The sequence below is a fragment of the Sapajus apella genome, unplaced genomic scaffold, assembly GCF_009761245.1.
Source record: "Sapajus apella isolate SASKATOON/1434 unplaced genomic scaffold, GSC_monkey_1.0 scaffold9, whole genome shotgun sequence".
Lineage (NCBI taxonomy): Eukaryota > Metazoa > Chordata > Mammalia > Primates > Cebidae > Sapajus > Sapajus apella.
Genome location: NW_022436949.1, coordinates 18,209,091 through 18,235,417, shown reverse-complemented (window position 1 = coordinate 18,235,417; position 26,327 = coordinate 18,209,091). Strand labels below are relative to the sequence as shown.

The 26,327-nt window shown below is 32.3% G+C and overlaps 1 protein-coding gene across 5 annotated transcripts in view; it reads left to right on the top strand.

Annotated features, from left to right (window-relative positions):
* The window catches only part of DACH1 (dachshund family transcription factor 1), a 433,595-nt gene that overhangs the window by 386,152 nt on the left and 21,116 nt on the right, over positions 1 to 26,327 (top strand). For all 5 annotated transcript variants that reach the window (XM_032277267.1, XM_032277265.1, XM_032277266.1 and 2 more), the window contains 3 exons: positions 4,610 to 4,757; positions 7,753 to 7,896; positions 8,394 to 8,462. In XM_032277267.1, coding sequence (XP_032133158.1) covers positions 4,610 to 4,757; positions 7,753 to 7,896; positions 8,394 to 8,462 — 361 coding nt within the window. The remainder of the gene's footprint in view (positions 1 to 4,609; positions 4,758 to 7,752; positions 7,897 to 8,393; positions 8,463 to 26,327) is intronic.

Genomic DNA, 26,327 nt, shown 5'->3' with positions numbered 1-26,327 from the left:
CCCAGCTATTAATACTTGTTAGGATGAGGCAGGAGGATGGTTTGATCCTGGGAAGGCTACAAGAAGCCATGATGGCACCACTGCACTCCAACCTGGGTGACTGAGACTCTGCCTTAAAAACACATACACACACACAAAAATGGCAGAATAAATGGACATAATCCAACCATGGTATCTAGGAGGAATTATTTTCTACTGTGTTTGTGGAAATAAAATGAAAAAATTAAATATAAGACTGAACTACAGTCATGCATTGCTGACTCTGGGGATACATTCTGAGAAATGAATCACTGTACAGTTGTAGTTGTACAAACATCATAGAGTGCACTTATACAAACCTAGAGGATATAGCCTACTATACACCTAGCTATACTGTATACCATATTGCTCCTAGGCTATGTACCTGTATAGGGATTACTGTACTGAATACTGTAGACAACTGCAGCACAACAAAATATCAAGTATTTGTGTGTCTAAACATAGAAAAGGTACAGTAAAATATGATATTATTATCTTAAGAGACCATCATCATCATATATGCTTGTGGATCAAAAAATTGTTATGGAGGTGAGTGACTGTACTCTGATTATCCATCTTCAGTTCTTTACATCTCAATATCATGGTCAATAATTTTACTTTATTTTTTAATACATTTTAAAATGAAATAATTTTCTTATTTACATTATTAATACATACTTTTAATTATAATTTAATTACAATTAATATAAAAATTATATATAATAAAATATACAATATAATTATATATAATCAATATAATATATAATAAGTAATCATAATTATATATTTATTTATGTATCATATTTAATATATTATAATATAAAATTTGTTTGTAATAATTTATTATATAAATAAAATGATTTTGATTGTGATTTAATTATTGATGCATAATTTAATTATAATACATCATTATATATTACATACTATATAATTAATTAGGAGAAGACTTTGCATAAACCCCAACAAAATAGATACTGACTTCAAAATATGGGGAAGCTGAAATCAAGTATATTGGCTCTGCATTATATGTTTTTATTTTCAATCATAATTTTATATTGTGAGTCTTTTCTCCTTTGTGTCTGTCATAAATCGATGTTGGAAAATAATAATCATAGCAGTACACTTGGTATTTTATTTTGTTACAAGAGCTTCTCTGAAAATGCGTCAGCTGATACTGTACTATTTGTTGTTTGTTTTTTGGTCTACAAAAGTTCCTGATTCCAAGGGACACTATTATTTTTCTCCCTGAAAAGAGATCAGGGAAGCATTAAAAGAATAATAAAGAAGACTAGGCAGCGGGATAGTTATAATTTAGGTGTACTCAACTCACTATTTGGGATTTTCAGTCAGTCTCTTCTGCACCTTGTTTTTCTCAGCTTTAAGAGTATTTGGTTAGGATGGTCATTGCTAAAATCCTCTTCAACTAAAGTATTGTAAATTCATTAGAAGTGACACATTATTGAGAACAAATTTTGTCACATGCGTTTCAGTGACATGAGAAACCTTACTGTCCAATTCTGAAAGAAATTTATGTAAAATACAAACATGGATCAAGTAAGCTTTTCCTCAAGTATCTAGCTAGGTTATTAAGAAATGTTTCTTTCTTACCAATATTATTTGAAGTCTTCTCATATAGGCAGATATTTGTACTTTCTAAGCCATGTCAATAGTAGAAACATTGCTAGAAACAGTGCCCATTAAAAAAAATAGACTCAATATCTAAAAAAGGATAAAAATAATTTACAAATTAGATTATTTTAGGAAATAAAGACATTTATGTATTATAACAACCATTATGATTCACTGGTAGAAAATAAATTTGAGGCCAATCAACTATTGTCTCTCACAATTGCTGTGGCAGAAACTTAAAATATATTTCATTAGACTTGTCATTATCCAACTTCAATATCCTAAGAACAGACCTCCCCTTGAAGAAAAAAAATCATCCTTTAAACCTTCTATCGATTTCTATAATTCATATTTTTGCCACAGCACTTTGCTAGATATTGCATGTCCAAGTGAGATCCAGCATTTAATGTGACCATTTGCACGTGATCATCCGGAAATTTTACAGAAGTTACACAAATCTGAAAGTATTATTATCATTGATGGCTACAATGGTGTCCCAAAGATTTGTGGATGTTGTGAACACTACTTCCTATTGCTTTTGTCAGCCCCCTGCTGCATTGAAATTTAATCGGTTTTCTGTATTTTTTGAAGCAGAGCTGTCACTGGCAGTATCATACTTTTGCATATGCATCAGTTTGGCTCTAGAACAGATTTTTGTTCACACTGGACTCCTACTGATGTGCACTGATTCAAAGTCTAAAAATTACATTTAATTTTATATAGCTTATAAGTAGTCCCTAGAGAGTATTGGATCTAAAAGCTAATAGTTTTCAGACATAATCAGCAGAATAATGTATTACCATTTAGTCACGTTAGCAGCAATTGTAACAAAAGGAAACAGTAAACATAAATGCTCTCAGCAACTTCATTCTTTACCAAGAATATTAGTATAAAATTACACAAATTAGAGTTGCTGTTTAACTTTATTCAACATGTTTATTCATAATGATTGTTTCATATTTAAATAACATCAAAATATTGTGTTTTGTCAGCCAAGGACAATAATAGTTTAATAGTAATTTATTTTAAACAGCCACTGATAATACAACCAATCAACACATTAAGTGGTGCCAACATTGGCATCTTGCTAAATAATCTCTAGACATTGCACAGAGAGTACATCTTTCAAAGATAAGTCAACAAGAGCAATCAGAGCAGAAAATTAGAATTTGGTATCTTAGAATTAAAATACAGCTAAAGTTTTAATTGGGGTGATCTAAAAGGGCACTTGATGTAATGATCTCTTTCATTTGTTACTAATTGTTTGTTCCTGATGAAGAAGAAGCCTACACAGGAATGTTGCTGAATTGAGTTAAGATGGCAGTTTCCTTAGCTGCTATGTTTTATTGTTAAACAAAAAAGAGTCGGGAGGGGCAGACTGCCGTGAAGAAATCTTTCTTTAGCTTGTTTTGTATCACAAGAATTATACGAGGAGATTCAGGGTCGGCTATAGCAAATACGGATTAATTTACATGTGGTTGAAAGAGAATAAAATTGGCTTACCACAAAGCTATAAACGACATTGGTAGACTGAAGCAAGACTACCCCTCTGTTGCACTTGTAAGTCAAACTGGGGTTGAAATTCCTGATTCAAATTGCTCTCAATGTCTTCTTTGCAAGGAAGTCACATCCTAGAATACATCTACAAATGACATCAACTTTCATCTCATTTTAACTTCAGTTGAAAATTTTAGTCTCTGACACTCACAGACCAAGGCAAAATATCTTCTACTTCAAAAACTCATTTCGTATTGCTGAATTGAAGAGAATAGAAGTTTTAGTTCTAATTTAACTGTTTCAGAGTATTTTAGGTGAGAAAACAGAAAATGGTTTCTATATGTTTAATATATTTCCATATATAATTTTCAAGAATCTTAAAATACTGCTAATTTTTAAAAGCATACAGTACATCAAAGTATATATACATATATATATATATATGATTAGTTATATGAATAAGGCTTGCTTTCTCCATATGTTCTTTTAAATTATTATGCTGTCTAATTATTTTCTAGAAGTTATCCTGAGTTTATTACAACCATCTCTAATGGCTTTTTAAAAAATAATGCACCACTAAACTAAGCTTTAGAGCCTTCAAATATATTGTGTATCTCAGGGAAAGTGAAGCAGTACTCTAATTTCCACTTGTGAAATTTTAAAATCTAGTATATAGTAGGCACTTTCTGGGCCCTGGGGACATAGTCTTGAATGAGAGAACATGCCCCTGCCCCAGAGAGCTTACATTTTAATAGACAAGACGTAACATAAATCAGTAAACAAATAAATATATGTCAATACCATATAATGATACATTCTATGAAGAATTTTAAGGAGGGAGTAATAGCATACATTTAGAGACAGGGTGGTAAGAGAAGGCCTCTCTTGAATGGTGACTTTGAGCAAAGATGAAATGAAATGAGGGTGTGAACCATGCAAAGATCTGGAGGAAAAGCATTCAGAAAGGGAACAGAAGAGCAAAGTATGTGGGGGCAGAAACAAATTGTTGCATTGAGGAACCATAAGGAGGCCATTGCAGCTAAGTGCTCATGGTAGAGAGTGGGAGAATTAGCTTTGAGGAGAAAGGTGAGCACTGCCAGGTTCATTGGAGGTTGTATAAACCATGTCAGGTAATTACTTGTGGAGGAGTTTCAGCCTAATTTCCTTCTCAGTTCTTATTTTTTAGACGCACTTATGTGCTGCCCTAATTTAGCTTTGGATCTAGATATTCTAATTAGAAGCAATTGAACCTGCATGCCATAAATATTTGTTTTCCTAAAATAGTTTAATTAGAATTAGGAGTTTTGTGCTTTAGTTATAGTATCTGTCCTAGAGAGTGTAGAGTGAATGTACAAGAATTAGATAATTTGATTACTGGGTTCTTCCCTTTTAAAATGCTTTTAAGTAATGAATGAAATGTTCTTTGTATTAAAATGTTACCATTCCGAATATCTTCTTTGTACAGGGACTCTTGAAAGTTGCCATAGATAATGCCAGAGCTCAAGAGAAACAGGTCCAACTGGAAAAAACAGAGCTGAAGATGGATTTTTTAAGGGAAAGAGAACTAAGAGAAACACTTGAGAAGCAGTTGGCTATGGAACAAAAGAATAGAGGTATTTCCACATTTCCAAATAAGTTTAATATTTACAAAAAATATTAAAAATATTAATACTATGATGGTGATTTATTCTGAAATTGTAGTATTTTTGTTAACTGTAGCTAAAGTTCAGAGCAGTATTCGAATCCTAAGCTCATTGTATTTATTAATCTCCAAAGTACATGTTTTCTCTTCTGTCCCTACCTCTGGAAATTGAAATATATCATTAATCATATAACTTTTATTGATTGTTGAGTTTAACAAATTCATGTTCTTTAAGATAAGAATAAATTCTAATGATAGCCATGAAGAAAAATTTTATGTTCATTCACAATTGCCCTTTGAAAAACTTGAGTTAAAATCATAAAGCTAAAATAGAAAATACTGATTATTCAAGTGAAGCAGGTTTACTAAGATATTTTATCAACAGAAATTGAAAACAGATGAATATCTGAACTAATGACCAAAGTTAAATGTTTGTATAATTTTCTTTCTGAAGGCCTCATTTTCATCCAACAAGATCAGATACACAGAGTAGAAACTGATATAAATTCTTGTTGGATAAAATAATATTATTGTTGATCTTTGAATTGCTTCTTTTATCACACTGTAGAGTACATCTATAGGTAATTTTGAAGGTCATCTATATTTACATCTTTACGTATGAATTTAAAGATTATGAATGAGCAACTGCCTCATTGCTTTACTATGATTCTTTTAAGTATTCTAAAAGTGAACGTGAGGGCTTCTTTTCTCTCATTTAATATATATCCAATACAAACGCTCCACATTATTTTCTTTTATATGTTTGATATGATCATTTAAAAATCGTTGTTTCTGTTTTGCTTTTAAACTAGCAGGATTTACTAGGTTGTTTTATTAGCTATTATGAAGCAACAGCTAGTGTATTCTTGGAATTTGGTCAATTTGGGAAGCTGTCATCCCAGATGTATATAGCACAGTTCTAAATAATGTGGCTTTGCATGGATTCAGGTGTGAAAATAATCAAAACAAGACAAACATTGATAATGGCTGTATTCCAAGTGAATAAAGAAGTTTGGTCAAAGAGTTTAATCCATGGAACCATCTTCCATGAGACAGCCATGTTTTTATTTTGTTCTCACTTAATTTTTAGGCAGGCCCAGAGATTCCTTAAGTAACCCTTTGCTTACTGGAGAGACCTTCAGAATTTTATTGGTTCAAACCTTTTGGGAGGATTTACATTCTGTTTTCTTTCTTTAAACCACTAGAGGGCAAAACATTCACAGATCACACCATAAAGTTCCTATTTAATTAATTATGAACGGTAAATTCAAGGCAGTAACTATCAATACTTATATATTATGAATGTGTCTATTGAAGCAGTGTATTACCCTGAAGAGAGAGAACATGGCAATCCCATTTAGTTCAATCACATAGGAAAAATCTGTGGGCAGTCAAGGGCAAGGTACAGGTTAGCCTTTTGAGCCACGAGAGTGTACAATCCAAATAAATATTTCAGAAATTACTGTTTCTTTTCAAAGAGCCTCATAAATTATCATCTTTGGAACGGGAACAGTAGGCAGGTAATTTTGTTAAGGTACGCACATGAATTGCACACCATTAAATAAGAGAAATTAACATTTATTTAAAATCTGTTTCAATTACTTTTCATATAAGATCATAGCCAGTGTACATATTAATATAAAGCAGGTTTTTCAAAAGATATGGTAGAGCAACAGTAAACTTGACATGTAAATGAGCTGCCATCTTAAAAATACTACTGATAAAAAAGGATTATGTGGAAATTAGAAATTAAAACAAAAACTTATTTGAGCCATTATTATTTAATATTTTGATTAAACATTGTTTTAAAAGTGTTGCTGTTCTTTAATCTGTAGTAAGAAATCAAATAGTAAATAGTGAGTGATTAGTCTTCATGACTAAGAGAAGCATTTTCTTATCCCGAGTCTGTCACATTAATATCTACAGTGTTTATCAATCGTCAATAAAGATAACTTTAAAGAAAAATGCATATTTCCATATGCTGAGTAGTTGCCATATGTATATATATGTAGTAAAAGTTAAAACAATTATCTTCCTGAAAGTGTAGTTGATATGCATTTTGTAAAGAACATTAGTTATTATTTATTAAGTATATATCATATACAAATATTTAAATTGTCCAGTTGAGAAAAGGTTTCAGAATCAACTTTTTGTATTGTCTACTTTTTTAAATGTAAATATTTCATTATTGCTATCAATAGCACATTATTATTAGGAATGAGATTTCATACTGCCCCACATTCCTACAGTGAAAGTATAATAATTTTCTTAAAATACGTAAATTTTAATAGTTTTTTTTAAACTATTAAAACACTGCAAATTTGCAATGAGAAAAATAGCCTCAGGAAATCATCAAAACTTCATCCAAACAAAAAAATTTCTGCTTATATACATTAACAATAATTAAGAGTATTTTATTCCTCTTGCATGAAAAATATTTATTGCATTTTTCTAAATTTTTAGGAAAGAAATTATTAACAACTGAGTTGTTTAACATTGCGTTCCAAAGTGTTTTTAGGAGAAATGTTCCATTTGCTGCTCAAAATTGATGTCCTATGAGGAGATAGGAAGGAGGCATGCTTACAAGGGTTTGCACTGTCCAAACAACTCTGCACTGTTGTGATTCAAGGACAGAGAACTAAGCCACAAAATTCATTTAATCAAGCCTCCTTTATCAGTGAATACAAACATTTACTAAAATTAGTTTCCTATTAAATTTATCTTTGCATATGACAAAGCCATTCTTGTAATGTAATAGTTCTAGGCTAAAATAAAAATTAGCCTTCTTATTATTTTACTGGGAATTATTTTAGGTAAAGGTGACATTTTTTGAACTTCCTTTTTGTAGGTAGACTCAGCCCAGCAGGAAAAAAAAATGAGTGATATAAAAAACATAGACCATTTGTAAATTAGCAGCATTACAAAAATTTCAAAAATCATAATAATGTACATACACTCTTTTCTAGCCATAGTTCAAAAGAGGCTAAAGAAGGAAAAGAAGGCAAAGAGAAAATTGCAGGAAGCACTTGAGTTTGAGACGAAACGGCGTGAACAAGCAGAACAGACGCTAAAACAGGCAGCTTCAACAGATAGTCTCAGGGTCTTAAATGGTAAGAGGATGTATATTATTGCATGACTAACTTTCATTTTTAATACTTAAAGGACAGTTTAGACATGTGTTTGTGGTTTGTATGTTTCTATATCTTGTGATTCATTCAGCTACACTTGAAGCTGAAAGCAGGGTGGGAAGAACATGTTGGGGAAATGCCTTATTTCATAGGTGCTTCCACTGTTTTTTACTGAACTCCAGCATCTGGGACTTGGCATTGCTTCTCTGTTTAACCAAATCTTTCTCTACTGAAACAGCATGAATTATTAATTTGAGAATTTCTGCCACTCCTTCCTCTTTTATGAACAATGTTGCATTGCTTACTGTTCAAATCTTCTGAAAATTCTTATGGTTATAGTGTCTGTTCAACCTTTAAAAGATGACAAAGATTTATGTAATTTTAATTCAGCACTAAAGTAACAGGTTGCTCTTTGTATTTTTAAAGGACAATAAGAATCAAATGAAATATGTGTCACTTTTACCTTTTTGTGCTTTTAGACTCTCTGACCCCAGAGATAGAAGCTGACCGCAGTGGCGGCAGAACAGATGCTGAAAGGACAATACAAGGTAGGAATTTGCAGAAGGCTATAAATCTAGATCTTGCTATATGAGTTTTTCCTCAGCTTTAGCCTGCTATTCAAGCATGTAGCCTACCATCTGGGCCACATCAAAACAAGTTCAAACAAGGTCAAGTTCATCTTGCTTGTTTATATGAGTGAATTCATTTTGTGCTGATAGATTTTCTTTAAATTAACAGGTCATCTCTGTTTATACAATGCAATTAAAAGGAATAATTAATTTTAAACAATGTATGATTTAATCTTGAACACAGTAAATGTGTTTTATTGAATGTTTGAAACCCAGTATAATGCAGGAAGGGTTTATAAGTTCTATGCTACATAAATAAAATCATGGGTTAATCAAATAGGTAGTTCTTACAATTTAAAAATGTCTAACTACTCATTTTTATGACAGTTACTTCAAGGTACCTGCAAAATAGACTGGTTGAATGTTAACAATAAATAAGATTGTTTAGTTCCTATGTGGATTCCAAATGTTCTGTATGCCATTATATACACTTTATAACACAAATCTGCTGAGTAAAATCATATATAGAATACCAAAGGGAGTTGTATTAAATGCTCAGAAGAGCTAAATATGTATATTGTCAAGACTATACTATTAGAAAAGAATAAAACCAGAAGGTAGCATTTACAGTCAAACATCTATTCTAGAAAACAAATTCAACCTAAGGACGTGAATACTAAACAGTAACAAGAGCATTTGTTTTCTATTTAAAATGAAGGTGATTCTTCAAAGGGATGCCTAAAATGATTAACTGCCATAATCCTCCCAATTGCTTTTATTCTGCATTTTAAACCCAATCATTTTTAGGATACTGTATGACATTAATTGTGTTAATCAGCTCCAAAAGTGTCTTTCTTGGCTGAGTATAAAGTAAATATACTTTTGTAAAGTATCATATGGGCAAGAAGTAACAATCACAAACTTGAAGAGACATTTTTGGGGAAAGAATGGATCTTTTTTTGCCTATATTTGTCTTACCTGAGGCAATGCTAATTAATTTGTAAATCCTGAGGCTTGAATCATATGTTATTATGAGACAGCTTGGATATACAAGCTTAATGCTATTGTAGATATGGAAAAAGATCTTAATTTTCAGAGTATTATGGAATTCAGCACAATCATATGTGTGTGTGTGTTTGTGTATATATGGTTATGAAAATGAAAAGAATCCTCTTGCATCTTATGAAACTTACATACATATGTTAAGAATTCCTGTTAATGACATTCCTCTTTATCAGAGACAATAGCATCAATAAGATAAATGCAAATATCAGCACTATTGTATACATTCAGGGGCTATTCATGCATTAGGTAATGTCAAAGTGGTCTTAGAAAGCACATGAGCCCATAGATAAGCATAATATATAAATCATGTGGTATACACAGAATCCTCAATGTGGTCTGAACTCAATCTAGAAAAAGTTAGACAGTATAGTCCTGCATATAAATGAGAGATTCATTGTGAATATTAAGAAGTGATTAAACATTTTTGTATGGTTGATATACTATGAATGCTATGAGTAACAATATGTTGGTTAATAAGGCTATGGTTGTTTTTGTTTGAATTTGTCAAATTCACATATATTCAAATATACATTTTAATATAGGTAAAGTGTTGCTATGTGAGGTTGAAATGTTAACAACTGTCAGTTTCTATCGTTGTGATTGACTTATTCTGAAGAAAAGTTTTAATCACAAATTGCCTTCCTTTTAGTATCCAGAATGATACCAGTGGAGGAACACAGTAAACCTATGCGCCAACGACTTAATGATTAGGGAAACAAAGCATTTGTGCAAAAACTATACATAGTAATTTAAAACCTCATATAAATTCTATGGAATTATTTTTGCCTTTAATTGTAATAGAAAATCCTCACTCCATTCATTCAGTCTGTCCATTGTTGTACTGGTCAAAATGTACAGCTGGTTTTTAATAAAACATACTAACAATTCATTATATTTATCAGATAATATGACTTTTCCCAAATTTTAGTAAGAAAAACACTGTTGATGAATCTGTTTCTAGCTGTTAGTTGCTAAAAGATATTTTACCAGCAGTCAAACGATTTCAAGACTCTTAACATAACAGAGCAAAGAGATCATATTTGCTATTTTAACACCCTATTCAATAAGCTTAATTAGCCCTTTGAACTTTTTTTTTCTCTAACCTCAGACAAAATTCATATATTTGGAAGCTAACAAGCAGAATACAATTAACTGTGAACAAAAGAAATCAAAGAAAGAAGCCTGTATTTAGTTTAATGTTGTCTAAGGACAAGAAAGGGAAAGGCCAAGAAGAACCCAAACTCATTACTAATTTGGGAAACAGTCTGTGTCATGCATTTTGGGAGCCATGAGCACCTGCTGCTTCACAATTCAAGAATGACATACACACAGCCTCTTGCACTCATTGCTTTCTCTCTCCATCTGTCCCCAAGTCCAAGTGTTATGACATTCTTTGTATTCTTTCTTGCTCTCAATCCAACCATAACTGAATTATTTGCTATTCCAAAGTAAACTCAATTTATTGGGGAAGACAAAATAAGCCCACAGGTTTTTTAAGTTTTTCATGTATTTTTAATATTTCTGGCAATAAATAAATGCCTCGCTTGGCCCAAGAGTTAGTCACCTAGAAGTTGGGAACTTAAATACTTACTGCTTGAGTGCTACGTAATTACCCATAAATAATCTTGGGTAGACTAAAATTTGCCTCATTGGTATTTTGTATTATCAATTCTATAAAACCACAGAGGTGGACAAAAGGAATCAAGAAAGTAGCTTAGAAAGTATTTCTGAAAAAAGAAGACCTAAATAATTTACTTGCATTTTCTTAATTAGGTAAATCAATTCATTGCACACAAGGATGAAGTCTTCATTGCTGATTTTCTAATAACTAAGAATTCATGAATTGGAAAAATGCTATAAGTACAGAATAGACATTTAAAAATAAAAAAAAAATTCTTTCAGGAACTGAAATATATGGCCATTAACTCTCTTATGCCTTATGTCATACAGTTTTATGTGTCATGATTCATTCTGGAGTTTGAAAAATTTATTCTACTCAATAATTTTTCTAAGATCTTTTGAATATATAAAGTAGACAGAGTTCATATAAACAGTCATCGAGCAGTGTTTTGGGCTAGTCAGTAAATATCCTTCAAAACCCTTTTGGCCCCTACACATATAAATGCACATACATGCACATTTATGTAGCCATATCTGTAACAGGATGCCTTTCTTCAGCTAAGTCATCAGTCTTATTTTATTCCCTCTCCTTAGGCAACAGCATCTACTTACATAGTTTCTTTAACTTACGTATTTAGAAAATTTACAGACATTTTTCCAATCCACTCAGCTATCTCTTAAGAGTTCCAGATAATATCCAAGTTTTTCTTTTTTTTTTTTTTTTTTTTTTTTTCTGACGGACTCTCACTCTGTCACCCAGGCTGAAATGCAGTGGCGCGATCTCGGCTCACTGCACCCTCTGCCTCCCTGGTTCAAGCGATTCTCCTGCCTCAGCCTCCCCAGTAGCTGGAATTACAGGCACGCGCCACCACGCCCAGCTAATTTTTGTATTTTTGGTAGAGACAGGGTTTCACCATGTTAGCCAGGCTGGTCTCAAATTCCTGACCTTGTGATCCGCCCACTTTGGCCTCCCAAAGTGCTGGGATTACAGGCGTGAGCCACTGCGTCTGGCCCCAGATAATAATATACAACTTTTTACTTGGTCATCTCACAGAGACCTCAGTTCAGCAGAAAGCCAGAAGTATCCTCTCCCCTTTCTTCAAACTGTCTCCATTGTTTCTTCCCTGTGGTACCGTCATCCATCCAATCCAATATTTTCCTTAATACGTAATGAGGGAAGAATGGAGCATGACGTTTCCATCCCTTATTCCCTCATCCTCTATGCTCAGTCGCTACTCTTTCAATTTCTGTGCTCCCATCATAACGGAAGTTTTTGTTGTTGTTTCGCGTCTTTCCCCACCTACTGGAGACATTTTTTCTTCTTCCTTGCCTTTCCTTAACCACCCCTTAAGTCCCAGCTTGGAAGATATTTTCTCAAGGAACGCTTCCCAGAGCCCTCACTCTCCCACTGTGGCGACTCCTTGCTCCCTGGGACTATTTCTGCCACACAGAGGTTGTTACTACTACACCTTCCATTTCTCCATAGGAAACAGGCAGTTCCTTGTTCAATGCCTTCTTCTTCTCTCCATGCTAGCGGGGACTGAGCATAAATCATGCCTGTTTTGTTCACTAACATGTTCCTATTGTCTGAGAGTGTTTGGCGCATAGTGGTTCCTGCTGTGTGTTCCCTGAAGGAATGAATCAGCCATTGATGAATTAGAACCTATGTTAGATCTTGTGGATATGAAGATCCTTAATGTTCTGACATTTCTCAGACTTTGGTTGGAGAGACTGATGGAAGGAAATAAAGGATGACCTAAGAAACACAGAATTAGGCGGGGCGTAGTGACTCATGCCTGTAATCCCAGCACTTTGGGAAGCTGAGGCAGGCAGATCACGAGGTCAGGAGTTCAAGACCCAGCCTGGCCAATATGGTGAAACCCTATTTCTACTCAAAATACAAAAAATTAGCTGGGCGTGGTGGTGGGCGCCTGTGACCCCAGCTACTTGAGAGACTAAGGCAGGAGAATCCCTTGAATCTGGGAGGCAGAGGTTGTAGTGAGCAGAAATAGCGCCATTACACTCCAGACTGGGCAACGGACGAGACTCCATCTAAAAAAAAAAAAAAAAAGAAACCCATAATTAATGTTTATATCCAATAGCTGAATTAACAGGATGTGTTTATTCTTTGTTTGCATTTCTAAACTTTATTTTCTTCTTTTCACATTTGACCTAAGATTTGGATTCTGTGAATACTTACACCTAGTTATCCATTTTAAATTGATATTTAACTTACCACAGTAACAGAAAGTTTATTTCAAACTGGTGGTTTTTTGCTTTCACTTTTTAAGTAAAAACCTGTTTTTTTAAAACAAGAAAAAAATGTTTAAAACCAATGGAGATGTGGACCATGGTTCCTCTGACATCTTAGAATATCTGCAAGTTGTGCTTGCAAAATCTTGACTTCACTTGAAAGTGTAACTCCTTTATTTACATCCAATGACCATAATCAAAACTGTTTGGCTTTTATTCTTTTTTTGACTGATCTGAGATCATAGAAAGCTAAATATTCTTCCAATAAAAAGACTTAAAAGACTTGTCTTCACATTAAAAATCTTTTTTCTAATGTAAAAATATCTTCTGTTGCTAGATATTTGAAGATACATGCTGAATTTTAAAATTATTCATTTTTTGAACAAATATTTATTCAACATTGATGATATGCCAAGCGTACTTTTATGTTACTGCATTAACATTGGGAGAAATTAAATCTCTTTGTTGTGCAAAAGAGGAGGCTTAGTGAAGGTGGATGACTTGTTAAAAGTCACACTAAGAGTTTATTGGAGCTGGGACTGTAAGTCCAGTTGCTTTCCACATCATCTTATGTTCCTCCTGATTGCTTTTAGGTTAGGGTTGCTAAATTATTCCCTTCTTACTCTTTTATAATATATTATTATTATTTGTTTTGTTAATGTGTAGCTCCAAAGAGTCATACTTCATGTCCTTCTTATGATGGAAATTTGTATCTCTGATCAAGCTTTTTTTAAATAAATATACTCTCACTCAAAGAATTTCCTAGTAATACTTTTTTTTTCAGTTAGACAGGTATATTAATAATAAGTGGAAATAATTTACTTACTAAAATAGTTAGGTGGATTGGGTACTGAGATTTATTTGAGCCTTTCCTGTGTATTCTAATTTAAAGGTGAGATCACCTAAGATCAGAATGGCTAATTAACTTTCTCACAGTCACACTACTAGTTAATGGGGTTCTGGGTTTCTGGCATTTGAATCAAGATTTATGACTTCAAAGTCCTCCTTGCTTCCACTATGACTTTTTACCCAGGCTTACACGTTTCTCTTATAAGACAACAACTCACAGCCACATCACTCATTTTGGATAGTTAGCATATTGCCTATTAATGACTTAAAAAGACCAAAATAGTGTACTGCCAATGAATTAGATACAACTGAAAAAATGTTTCCTTTCCTGCTTTTTACTTTTTATCAGCTATTGTGCCTATATTATGTTTATAAACACCTCTAGTCACACTGGGGGAAACCCTACTCTAAGCAAGGGAAATCAAAAGACAGTGAAAAAAATTAAGAAAGTAATCATATTTAAAGAAAAAAATTTATCTACAACTTAGCATGTAATGAATTTATGATAAATTTACAATGTCAGTGACAAATCCAATTTTGATTTAATATATGACACATGGAGAGCCCCTTTGTTTCTCCTGAAGTATGCATTTGAATAGAGGTTGCTAAATGGTATCCCAAGACTTTCATACTTTAACAATACTAAATTGTATCTTACTTATACTTACCACTTTCAAGATCTTTATGAAAGTATAGTTCAAGTTTGATTGTCATATAATTGTTTTATGCAGATTTCAATTTCTATTATGACTTTTAAGATGAGTGTGGGAGTGGGGGTTTCTTAGGCACCTCTACGGAAGCTAATAGTTAAGAAATGCTAGAAGACAGGTCTAGACTGAAATCTCTGCCCCGTTGTTTCCCCCACCCCTTCAGCAATAGCTTAACCTCAGAGTGTCATTGTGAAGATTAAATAAAATAATCCATGTAATGCACTTAACACATGCTGGGCAATAGCCTGTACACGGTTAAATTTTAGATGTTAATATTAAATTTTATTATTACAAGTTAACATATTTACTACAGGTCCTAGCAATTAGTAAACACTGAAGCTGTTATTACTCTTATATTACTCTTATATAATTTACTTTTCCTTTTTTGGGAAATTGGCCTGTATTTATGATACAGTGTTGAATTAGTCCCATAGTAAAGTGTTTGTGGAGATGTCCAAGAAATTTTTAAAGTTACCTAAACAAGTTTTCCATATTTAAAAGTGTCTTTATTTAGATTAAAAAGGGGGACGTGGCGGAGAAGGAGCAGTTTCTTAGAAACAAAACAAACAAACAAATCAGGACTAAAAACTGTTTTGGGGACTGCCTGCACTGCATATTGACTACTGTTTAGTCACTTAGAAATAACCAGGGGCATTACCTTAAACCATTTTACTCAATCTTAAAATATAAATATTAGAATTACGTTACTACGAACAAAACCAAACAGTAAATTTGCTTCTATTCCCTTGGCACTAGTTTCTGGTGTTTGGCAGCATTTCAATACAGCTAATCAATTTAAGACAGCACTGATTAAATTGAACAAAAGGTGATATTGATTGTAGGCAGTAACCAATAAACAGACTATTGTTCTATAGTTATTATAGGTCATTGTTAACTACTCATTTAACTAGACAATCACCTGTTAATATTAAATAGAAAGTTTTAGAGATACCCATGCAATTTAATATTTTATAAAATTTTAGATTGTTTTTTCATTTCAGTGTAAATATTTTATTCTTTTAAAAATATATTTTAAAAAGTAATGTTATTGTTTACTCAAGTGGATATGCTTTAACTCCAAATATTAAAGGCCTCTTGCAGTTTTTTGAAGGAAATTGCTTCTTATGTAAATTAAACTATATGTGATATAGACATTGTGTACATTGTTAATTATGAAGCTGCTCAAAGTAGTAATAAAATGTAACATTATAATTATTTACTATGTAAAATTATTTAAATATATTATTTTCATAGCGCTAGTTTTCTAAATTGTTTCTTATGAAAAAGAAAGCGTTGTTATCATTATATGTCTGTGTTGTGACATTTAATGAGGTTTTATGATGTTATTTCAATCAGGCAGAGAAAATGTAGGCATAATGATTAAGCTTAGTTTGTAATATATTTGTTTTATTTATGTATTTGAGACAGGGTGTACCTCTGTCACCCAGGCTGTAGTGCAGTGGTGCAATCACAGTTCACTGCAGCCTCAACTTCCCAGGCTCCAGCAATCCTCCCACCTCAGTCTCCAGCAATCCTCCCACCTCAGTCTCCTGAGTATCTGGGACCAGCTAATTTTTGTATTTTTGGTAGAGATGTGTTTTTGCCATGTTGCCTAGGCTGGCCTTGAACTCCTGAGCTTAGGTAGTCCACCTGCCTCAGCCTCCCAAAGTGGTAAGATTACAAGTGTGAGCCACCTCACCCTGCCTGGCATCATTTTTTTCTGGTAAAAATAATGTAATAGGGGTTAGCATTATGTGAGTTCAGGAGATAAATTAATCTGGGAATATCAAGGATGATGGATTGACAGTGGAAGTTTAGAGAGGGGAAGTAGACATTACGCAACTAAATTGCCATTAACTATTGAAACAGCGTTATTAACAGAAAATATAAATGTCTTGTTAGCATAAATACAGTTGAAAAAATAAATTGGATTGCTCATAAACATGTTTATGGTTGAGCTTAAATAGTGTCTGGAAGACCAATAGTTAAAAATAGTGACCTATGGAATTGGGAAAAATATTAGCAGGGGACTCTAAAGATCAGTGCTAGATCCATTTTGATTTAACATCATAATTAGTGGCATGGAGGAGTGGTTGAACAGTGTATCAGTGAGATTCACAGGTGATCCTAATTTAAAAGTTGTGACACATCTGTGACCACACAGATATAAACATGCAAAATAAACTTGGGGAATTTAGAAATTTAAGGAAGAATGAATTAAGATTACCTTTGTAAGAAAGAAAATTTAATTTTAACACCTGCTTTTCAAGAACATTAAAAGCTCAACAAATATCAATGGTAATATATGTCCACTTATATCTTTTTATGATACTATAGTAACAGCAATTAGCACAGGGGTGAGAGAAGTATCAGAGAAGAGGTAGAAAAATCAACTGCATTTAAATTTCATATATATATTTGTACTGATGATACTTTTTACTACTATGAATTCCAAATAACTAGGACATTGCTTTTTCATTATGGTCAATGCATCAATTTTTAAGAATTTTTATACAGTATAGTATTACCTTCAGATTTATGAAAAATATATTTATAAGAAGTTTTTGCTTTGAGGTTTTTTTAACCTTTATTATCAAGGGGAAAAATGATGGTTCAGTTGGAACAAGTTGTCCCATTAACTTGTTCATCAAAGATCATCACAATAAAAAATATATATAATGACTACCAAAGCTGAGGAAGGCTACCATTTAGTATTATAGATAACAGCTAACTCTTATGGTTCCTATTCACAAAGTCTGCTTCCTCCTTTTGTATTCATCCTCCACAGTAAGGGTATCCTGGCCATCTTAGAGAAACCTTAAGAAACACAGTGGCTTCTTTAAAATGGAGCATAAATATAATAAAAAAAATTTTTCTGAGAAATGTTGTTATACTTCAAGATTCATAAGGGTGATCTGAAAATATTTAAGTAACAAAAAAAGAACCCCCATTTTTAAGTCTGTTTGTTACAATAAGGATTTTTATGAACAAAATAAAAAATTGATATACAAATACATGGTTATAGAAAGTGTGTTATTAATTTTGATAGCATGTATATATTTAGACATTCTAGGCATATACAGTCTGATATAAATTCCTCTTTAGAAAAAAAAATTGTCATTTAGATTATAAATATAAAAACGCTTATGGTGCATTATTCCACCTCCCATGGTTAGGGACAGAATGCAGACATGCCACAATAATGTTTTTTTATTTCTACTGTTCGAACCATATTAATGAGAACATCATTTTGGAGAACTAATTATTTCTATTTGTCTTGTGTCACACTTTCTAATTCCCCTATATTAGCACAGCCAAAGCAAATTAATTGCTTTTCCAGTAGTTGAACCTTGTCCAAGAATGAGCTCACATTCCCTTCCAGTTTCCCTGTTTCTGGGAGTGCATTGTGTCAGAAATTTCTCTTGATACTAAACATAGTCTTGAGAATATCTTTACAGATTTCTGTGTGCTCACTTGATGAAATTTATAAGTTTAAGTGACCCGCCAGGAAAGATAAAGTTCTTAGCTGCAAGATTATACATCAAAACAGTTAAAGTGAAATTAAAATTAAATGAATGAATCTCACTGAAGCAAAAAAAGCAGTAATTAATGGTTCCCTTAATTGTCTTCATAAAATATTTGCATGGGTCTAATTTGCATAATTTGCATGTATTAATTAATCTTTCAAAGGAATTTTGTGCTGAGAGAAGCCAAAAAATCTCTTTGTTTTATTTAAGATCTAATGAAATATTTATCTTCTTTAATGAACTTCTCATCTTCATTAAAATAAAAATTGCACAAGTTTGTATGTTTTAAATGTTTTTATAATTGAAGTATTCAAAAAATCTCTTTAGTCTTACAACAGCTGAAAAACAAACACATTATTTAGCATTCAGTATCATTTTAGCAACAGCAACACTTTAAAATAAAAAAAGTTCAATTTCACTTTCTCAAAGATGGCAAAGCATATGGCAAATAAATATAGTGATTTCGTTTTAAAAATAAGATTTGTAAAGACCTGCTCTTTTTTTTTTTTTAACAAAATTTTTTTTTTATGGCTAAAATACTGGGCAATTAGAGGGTATGGATGAGAAAAATCAGAATGTTTAATTGTTTGGGAAATGGTTCATTGGTTGAAAATATTTTCTCTGGTTCAAAGAAATTGGTCTATAAAAATCCATTTGTTCTTATTAACAACTGCTAGATTGACTGACAGTGTTTCCTGGCAGAAGCTACAGAGTGCTAACTTTATTCTAAATCTGTCTGCTAGAGAATTGCAGCAGGAGTTTCTCCTCTCACAAACTAAAAGATCATAATGAAAACCAAGAGACATGCCTTGGAAGGGATGAAGTCCAAAATCTCATCAAATGCCAAATAGTATACATTCAAGGGAACTCAGGAGGAATGGGAGGAGAGAACCTGGAAGTTAAAAAGACATAAGGGAAAGGATATTGGTAATCTCTTAATGGGATTATTTTTGACTCAGCAGTGTTTCAGGATATTACCAAAAAAGAACATCATCTAATACTTCCAAAGCAATTTAAGGTTTACACAACTTCTTTTACAGAAAACTCATTTTATACTTGAGGAAACGGAGGCACATAGATGTAAGTCACTTGGACTCAAACTGTGAACCCAGAATCTTTGAATTCTTTTGTCTCCCTATGGCTTGCTTTCTACGTGACAGCAATCTCTTTATGTCGTGAGAATTTATGAAGTGACTATGAGTGACTAAATGTTAAAGTAGATAATGGGGGTGGCATAAATTTATGAGGATTAAGATTCAAAATGCAAATATATAGTCTTTCTATGTAAAGATTAGTAATGTGATAAAATCAATTAAGTTGACTTTGAGTTTCCTGTAGGATTCATCTTTAGTAAAAAGGCATTTTCATTGGGGAAAGGTGGCCCTGCAGCCACCCTCAGTTTGCATTTTTCTCAAGAAGTTTTCTCTAAAATAAAACAAAGTTCAGTTTTCTCTAAAATAAGTTTATTAGTTTACAGGGATAATTAATAAATCAGTTACACAATAAATGCCAATACATATTTTATTTGAACTCATACCAATAACGTATTTAAATAGCTGATTTTAAAATGATTAAAATTAACATTAATAATGATTTAGTGCTAAGAGAGCAGTGCGGAACTGAGAGTAATAGTCTAGTGTCAATACTACCATTCATGAATGTTGTGACCTTGGTAACTCACTTTAACTGCTAAGTCCCGTTCGAACGCTGATATTTTTATTCTGTCAAAATGGCGAAGACATCTACTTTGTTCACTGAGTATAGACACATAAACACATGCACACACACACACAGATATGTATTCATGGTTTGTGTGCGTGTGTGTGTGTGTGTATGTGTGTGTGTAGATAGATAGACAGACAGATTCTAAAGTTAGAATTTCTGGGTTCAAATACCCATGCTGCTGTTAACTGTATGATACTAAGTGTGTAAATTAAACTGTTTGATTTCTGAGTTCCAAATTTGTAAAACAAAGATAATAATAATATTATCTTCATAGATTTGTTATGAAGATTAAATGAGTTAGTATACATCAAGAAATTAGAACAGTAACTCATAGAGGCCAAGTGCTGAAAATATTTTGCTATTTTTACAATTATGCACAAATTTAATGTTATAGTACTTGAAATCATATTTATTTTTGGTAAAAATTAAATTCATCTTCCATTCTCCTAGGTCAATTAAATATTTTTTCTTAAATGTATCTTGCATTCTCCAAGGCCAATTATATATTTTTTTCTGTATGTGATACATAGCTTTTCTTTGAGACATGATTGAGCTGGAAAATGGAATAAATATTCACCAGATTTTCCAGAGCATTTAAAAAATTCATGACAGCGTATCAATTTCAAAAGTTATATCAATTAAAACAATATAGCTTAAGGAGTTTTATTCGCAGCTACATATTGTATATGATTATCTTTCAAAATAAAAAATAAACTAGTTGTTGTTGGCTCAAATTTCAGATGGAAGTATTAGAGTGTCTTAATTTTTTACTATATTTAGCAAATTTCTCCTAATATGATTTGTATTTTCATATAGTGTAGAGTAACTGCAGACTCTTCTAATTCATATGTAATCATACTCCAGAGATAGTAAATCTCCAAACATAGTTCCACTTAAGCTTACTAATTACACCTATAAAACGATGAATGATGGCTACAAATTATTGGATCTGACTCTCATTCTTTATTTATTTCTCCCTGGGAGAAAGAGTGCTGGATGGGGAGATTTTAGACCATAAATTATTTCCATATGTATTCGGGTGTGCTATGTTTAACTTTGGTTTCATAACCTGGTTTTACATTTACATTTACTTCATAAGGCTTATGAAGTCATCTTAACAGAATTAAGAACTAATTATTTGATTCCTATGGTAAAATAATATTAATAATTTTGATGTCTTTATTTTCTTATTGGCTTATACTGGTTAATATAGTTTTAGGCCTCTCTTGTTCCAAATTATCATTGTCTTTTGACTGTCTTTAACAAATTTCTCCAGAAAAGTTATAAAAATTTCAAAACCTGGGCCTTATTCATAGTTAAAGGATAGTGATTTGGAGATAAATTTCACTAATGAGAAAAGATTTGGTGTAAGATAGCACGAATTGAAAACAAATCCCTCTTCTAAACCCAGTAGATAGTTATGAGTGCCAGCCAACCCAAATGTGATCATAAACCCAGTAGTACCATATTTGTTCTCTAATGGAACTCCAAATTCATATTCATATGTAAAAATTACAGATTCCTAAAATCACTGTAGAAGCCTGAATAAGATGCAGGCTTATTTATGTTCTCTGATATTGGTTAAGAGAGATTTTTTTAAAACATCTTATTTTTTAGAATCAAAAACAATTCTAATGCAGCATAAACCAATTTGAAAATAGCAGTTCAGTGACAAATAAAGGAAAAAGCTCCCAAAGTTCTTTTGAATGAATGCAATGACTTCTCCTAACTGCTTTGAATTCAGACTTACTTTTGGGATAATATTTTGAGGACCATCCTCCTACATCTTCCTTTACACTTAGGCCATTCAGATTAACTCCATTGTGTTAGGCACTTAAGTGGTATAAATATTGCAAAGGATAAAAATGCCCAATGTTTTATTATGTAGTTTCTAATTATTTGTCTTAAATGATTAGAAGAAATAATATTTAAAGAAATTGCAGAAGATGCTTTAATTTAAAGGGTTGATTAATTATATAATGTAATAGCTGATAGGCTTGCATTTCCCTAAGAGTTCAGGACCAAGCCTGTTAATGTGTCAAATTCTCAATTACAGAAAATAGTGAAGTAAATGCAATAGATAAAAGAAAAATATGTTAATGGAATAAAGTCATATGTTTATTGTCTATCCTTTGGAATACATTTCTTGTAATAATTCTTCATATCTTTCCTGGATGAGACCCCACTGAGGTTTGTAACATATCTGCACTTACTTTCCAAGACTTACCAGCAGTGGAGTCAAATGGTACTGGAATAAGCTTTTTCTCCATATTGTTTTATTATTCATAGATATTTTATTGTAGCCTTGTAATGAGATTTTAAAATACAGGCCAAATTCAACCAGTGACTTATTGCTCCTTTTTATACCTACTAATATAACAAATGAAGGCAGTTTGCCCTAATGCTTTGACTGGTTTGGGTTCAAACTAGACAGAAACCTCTTCACTGGCTCCCAACAAGACAACCTTGTCAAGTCCAAATCAAGGGCACAGGATGGGGCAACAACACTACCCAGTCATCCATCCAGAAAACATGTAAATACACTGAAGAATATGAGCTGTCATGCTAAACAATAGAACAAATCTCATTTTGATCAAGAGCTGGGAATAGTATTTAGCCTAGTTTCTACGTTTCCTCATCTCATAATTTCACATTCACCACAAGAGTCTCAACTGACTAATTCTAAAAACACTGATAACATTTATCTACACAGTGAAAATGTTATGAAATTAATGCTTGAGTGGTTATAAATCAACACAGAAAAAGATGTGGTGAATTTTCTAGAATGTTTATATACTTAAGCTTTTTCAGTATAACTAGATTTTTGTTTTCTGTTTCTGGTAAGCCATATAATAACTGATTTTCTAAACTAATGTGTAAATATTTAGTTTGGTGGGTAATTGCTTACTTGGATCGCAAATGTAGTTCTTGGTTGCCTTGGTTTGAACAGTGTTTTTATGTGTGATTCTTTTCTTTGTGAGAAAATTAGAACATAGCCATTTATTTAAACTCAACAATTCACATAGAAGGGCTGTGAATTCTCATAAACCAGTGGTTCCTTTGCCTGTTATTTTACAAAACAAACAAAAAAAATGCAAAAACCTTTCCAGTGATTTTCTTAAGGGTAAAAAATTATAGTCAACAAAAGGTGAAATTCTATGATGTATTAGAAAGCTGCAGACTTTTATATTTTAACACTTGCAGTGCTTTAACATGAAAAAAATATGTGTATAATTTTTAGCAATATTAGGTGATTAATGATACTTTGGATTTATGAGAGACTTGAAAATAATAAATCTTGTTTTTCTGTATTGGCAGGATTTATGATTTCTGAATAAAATGAGTTAGCAATGTGACCAATATAAATATAAAACACTAGACTTTTTCCCTCTTCTTTGGGCTTAATTTCAGCTTTAATTTCTTTTCTACTGAGCTTTTCCCATCTCCCTTTGCATATTACTATCTGAAGGTCTACACTTCCATATGGTTTAGCTCATAAATACAGAATATAAAGATATCCCACCAAAAAGGGTTTGGGATGTTTCAAAATGATGAATTTAGGTTACAATAAAACCTCAGAATTGCTGTTCTCATGTCTTTCACTTAAATAATTTTCATCTGTCTTCTGTCTTCCTGAAACACTGCAACTGCTATATAATCTTCACTGCAGTATAGAAAGAAAAAAATATGGATGAACACATTCTTCCAATATGGCTTTGAGACCACTATCAATATAATCAATATAAATATAACTACTCTGAGAATAATCTTATGAAAAGTTTGAGAGGACAACATTTTAAAATGGCTCTTTGTCTTTAATGAATATCTTCTTGAATTTTCAAAGTCCATGTTTAGTATTTTAAAGGCACCAAGAGGCCGGGCGCAGTGGCTCAAGCCTGTAATCCCAGCACTTTGGGAGGCCGAGGCGGGTGGATCACGAGGTCAAGAGATCAAGACCATCCTGGTCAACATGGTGAAACCCCGTCTCTACTAAAAATACAAAAAATTAGCTGGGCATGGTGGCGTGTGCCTGTAATCCCAGCTACTCAGGAGGCTGAGGCAGGAGAATTGCCTGAACCCAGGAGGCGGAGGTTGCGGTTAGCCGAGATCGCGCCATTGCACTCCAGCCTGGGTAACAAGAGCGAAACTCCATCTCAATAAATAAATAAATAAATAAATAAATAAACAAACAAATAAACAAATAAAGGCACCAAGATCCAGCATTAAAGTCCTGCATTAAATGTTAAGCATGTTTGACTTATTGAACTAGCATTTCCTAACAGTATCTGACTATAAAACCTTTTAATTGAATTAAAAGTAATAATATTTCATGGAATGAACTTTGGCAAACTATTGTATGTAACTCTTGTTGAATCTGTCTGTAGTAGCCAATTCACTTTAACAAATGCTTATACACTTAAGTGCAGGGCCAAAAAAAACATTGTAAAGGATAAAAATGGAAAAGACATTTCCTTTCTAATTCACTTATAATCTAGTGGAATATACAGAAACAAATAATTTTAATAAAATACATATTAGTTAATTGTTTTTAATATAGCTGTACATATTAAGGTATTCAGTGTGGTAGGAATTTTAAGTTGTTTTATTTATATAAAAGTATGAAATATTTCTGTGCTAGATTATATTATGTGAAACAAACAATTTTAACAAATCAAAATATAACTATATCATGTGTACGCATGTCTCAATATTTAAAAGCCAATATACACCATATAAATAGCTAGGTAATCATAATTTGTAATTTTTCTAGTAGAACTTATTTCTAGCTTTGTTGTTTATAAGAACTCACACAATACTGAAGCGTGCATCCAAGCCTAAAATTGATTGGATAGGTTAAATCTAAAATTTAGAAATTTTGATATTTTTTCCCTGAAAGATGTAAAAAGTGTATAATTCTCATTTAATAAAGTATCTACTTTAACCCAGTACTTCTGAAATGTGAATAAATTGCTTTCAGAGTAAAGGCAAATCAATTCATTCCGCCTGGCTGATTGATGAAGATTTATTTAAGTCAAGATATTTAAGTCTAGATCTTCTGAGAAGCCATATTATTAGCATATTTTACAAAATTTTTCCAAGCAGGAAAGAAATAAATATGATTGTTTCTCAGTATGGCATTGGACAGATTCCCAAATAATCTTTATTAAAGTTAAAACCTGGCCCTTTCTGGGTTTTTAAATTCTGAAATCAATATAGTCAATTCTAAATAATATACACATTACATAAGAGGTATTCATAAAGAGTGAGAATAAGGAAATAAAAAATGTAATTCATTCAGAAAAGAGGTAATAAGGATTCATCTTTTGGTGTCATATAAGGAATAGAGTGAGAAGGTGCATTTGAAATACAAGGGATAAATCAAATTGTAATACTAAGAAAATGCAAAAGCCAAACAGCTGTGTTTGAAATTGATAATCTGGGAAAGAGATCCAGGTTAGTATAGTGACGAAGAGTTTGGCTTACTAACATTGGGTGTGATGTGACAATGTGGCATTTAGATAGAGTTGTAGAGTAAACACCTCAGGAGATATGAAGCAGGCATTGGAATGTGAGATCCAGACGAGAGACACAACTTTGGACATCACTGAAGCAGAGAAAAATCTCTTATAATGAAAATATAGAATCTCTTTGTGTAATCTTGATTTTATTATTCTGAGAAATGAGTCAAGCTACTCCCCACTTCATCCTTCCACAAAGAAAAGACAGTAATGAGAGCAACCAAGGGAACATTGAGAAGCAAAGGATGTTCAAATGGCTATGAGTTAAAACATTTTGTAGCATGTTACATTACCCTCGTATTTAGTCAATGACAAAATGTTTTTTAGAAATGGAGAAAACATAATGCAGCTTTTTTGTGTGTGGGAGTTAAAAAGGGTGGATTTGAATTTGTCCAAGAAAGTGAGTATAATAAAACTGGGACCAAGAAATTTACAGTGTTAGATTATGTACATGAAATTAGAATAGTCAATGATAAAAATACATAGTGTTATGTTAGATAATTCATGTTTTGACTTATTTATTTTACATCTTTGTTGATTCTGCAGATTTTATCTATGACAAACTGTCAATTCAAC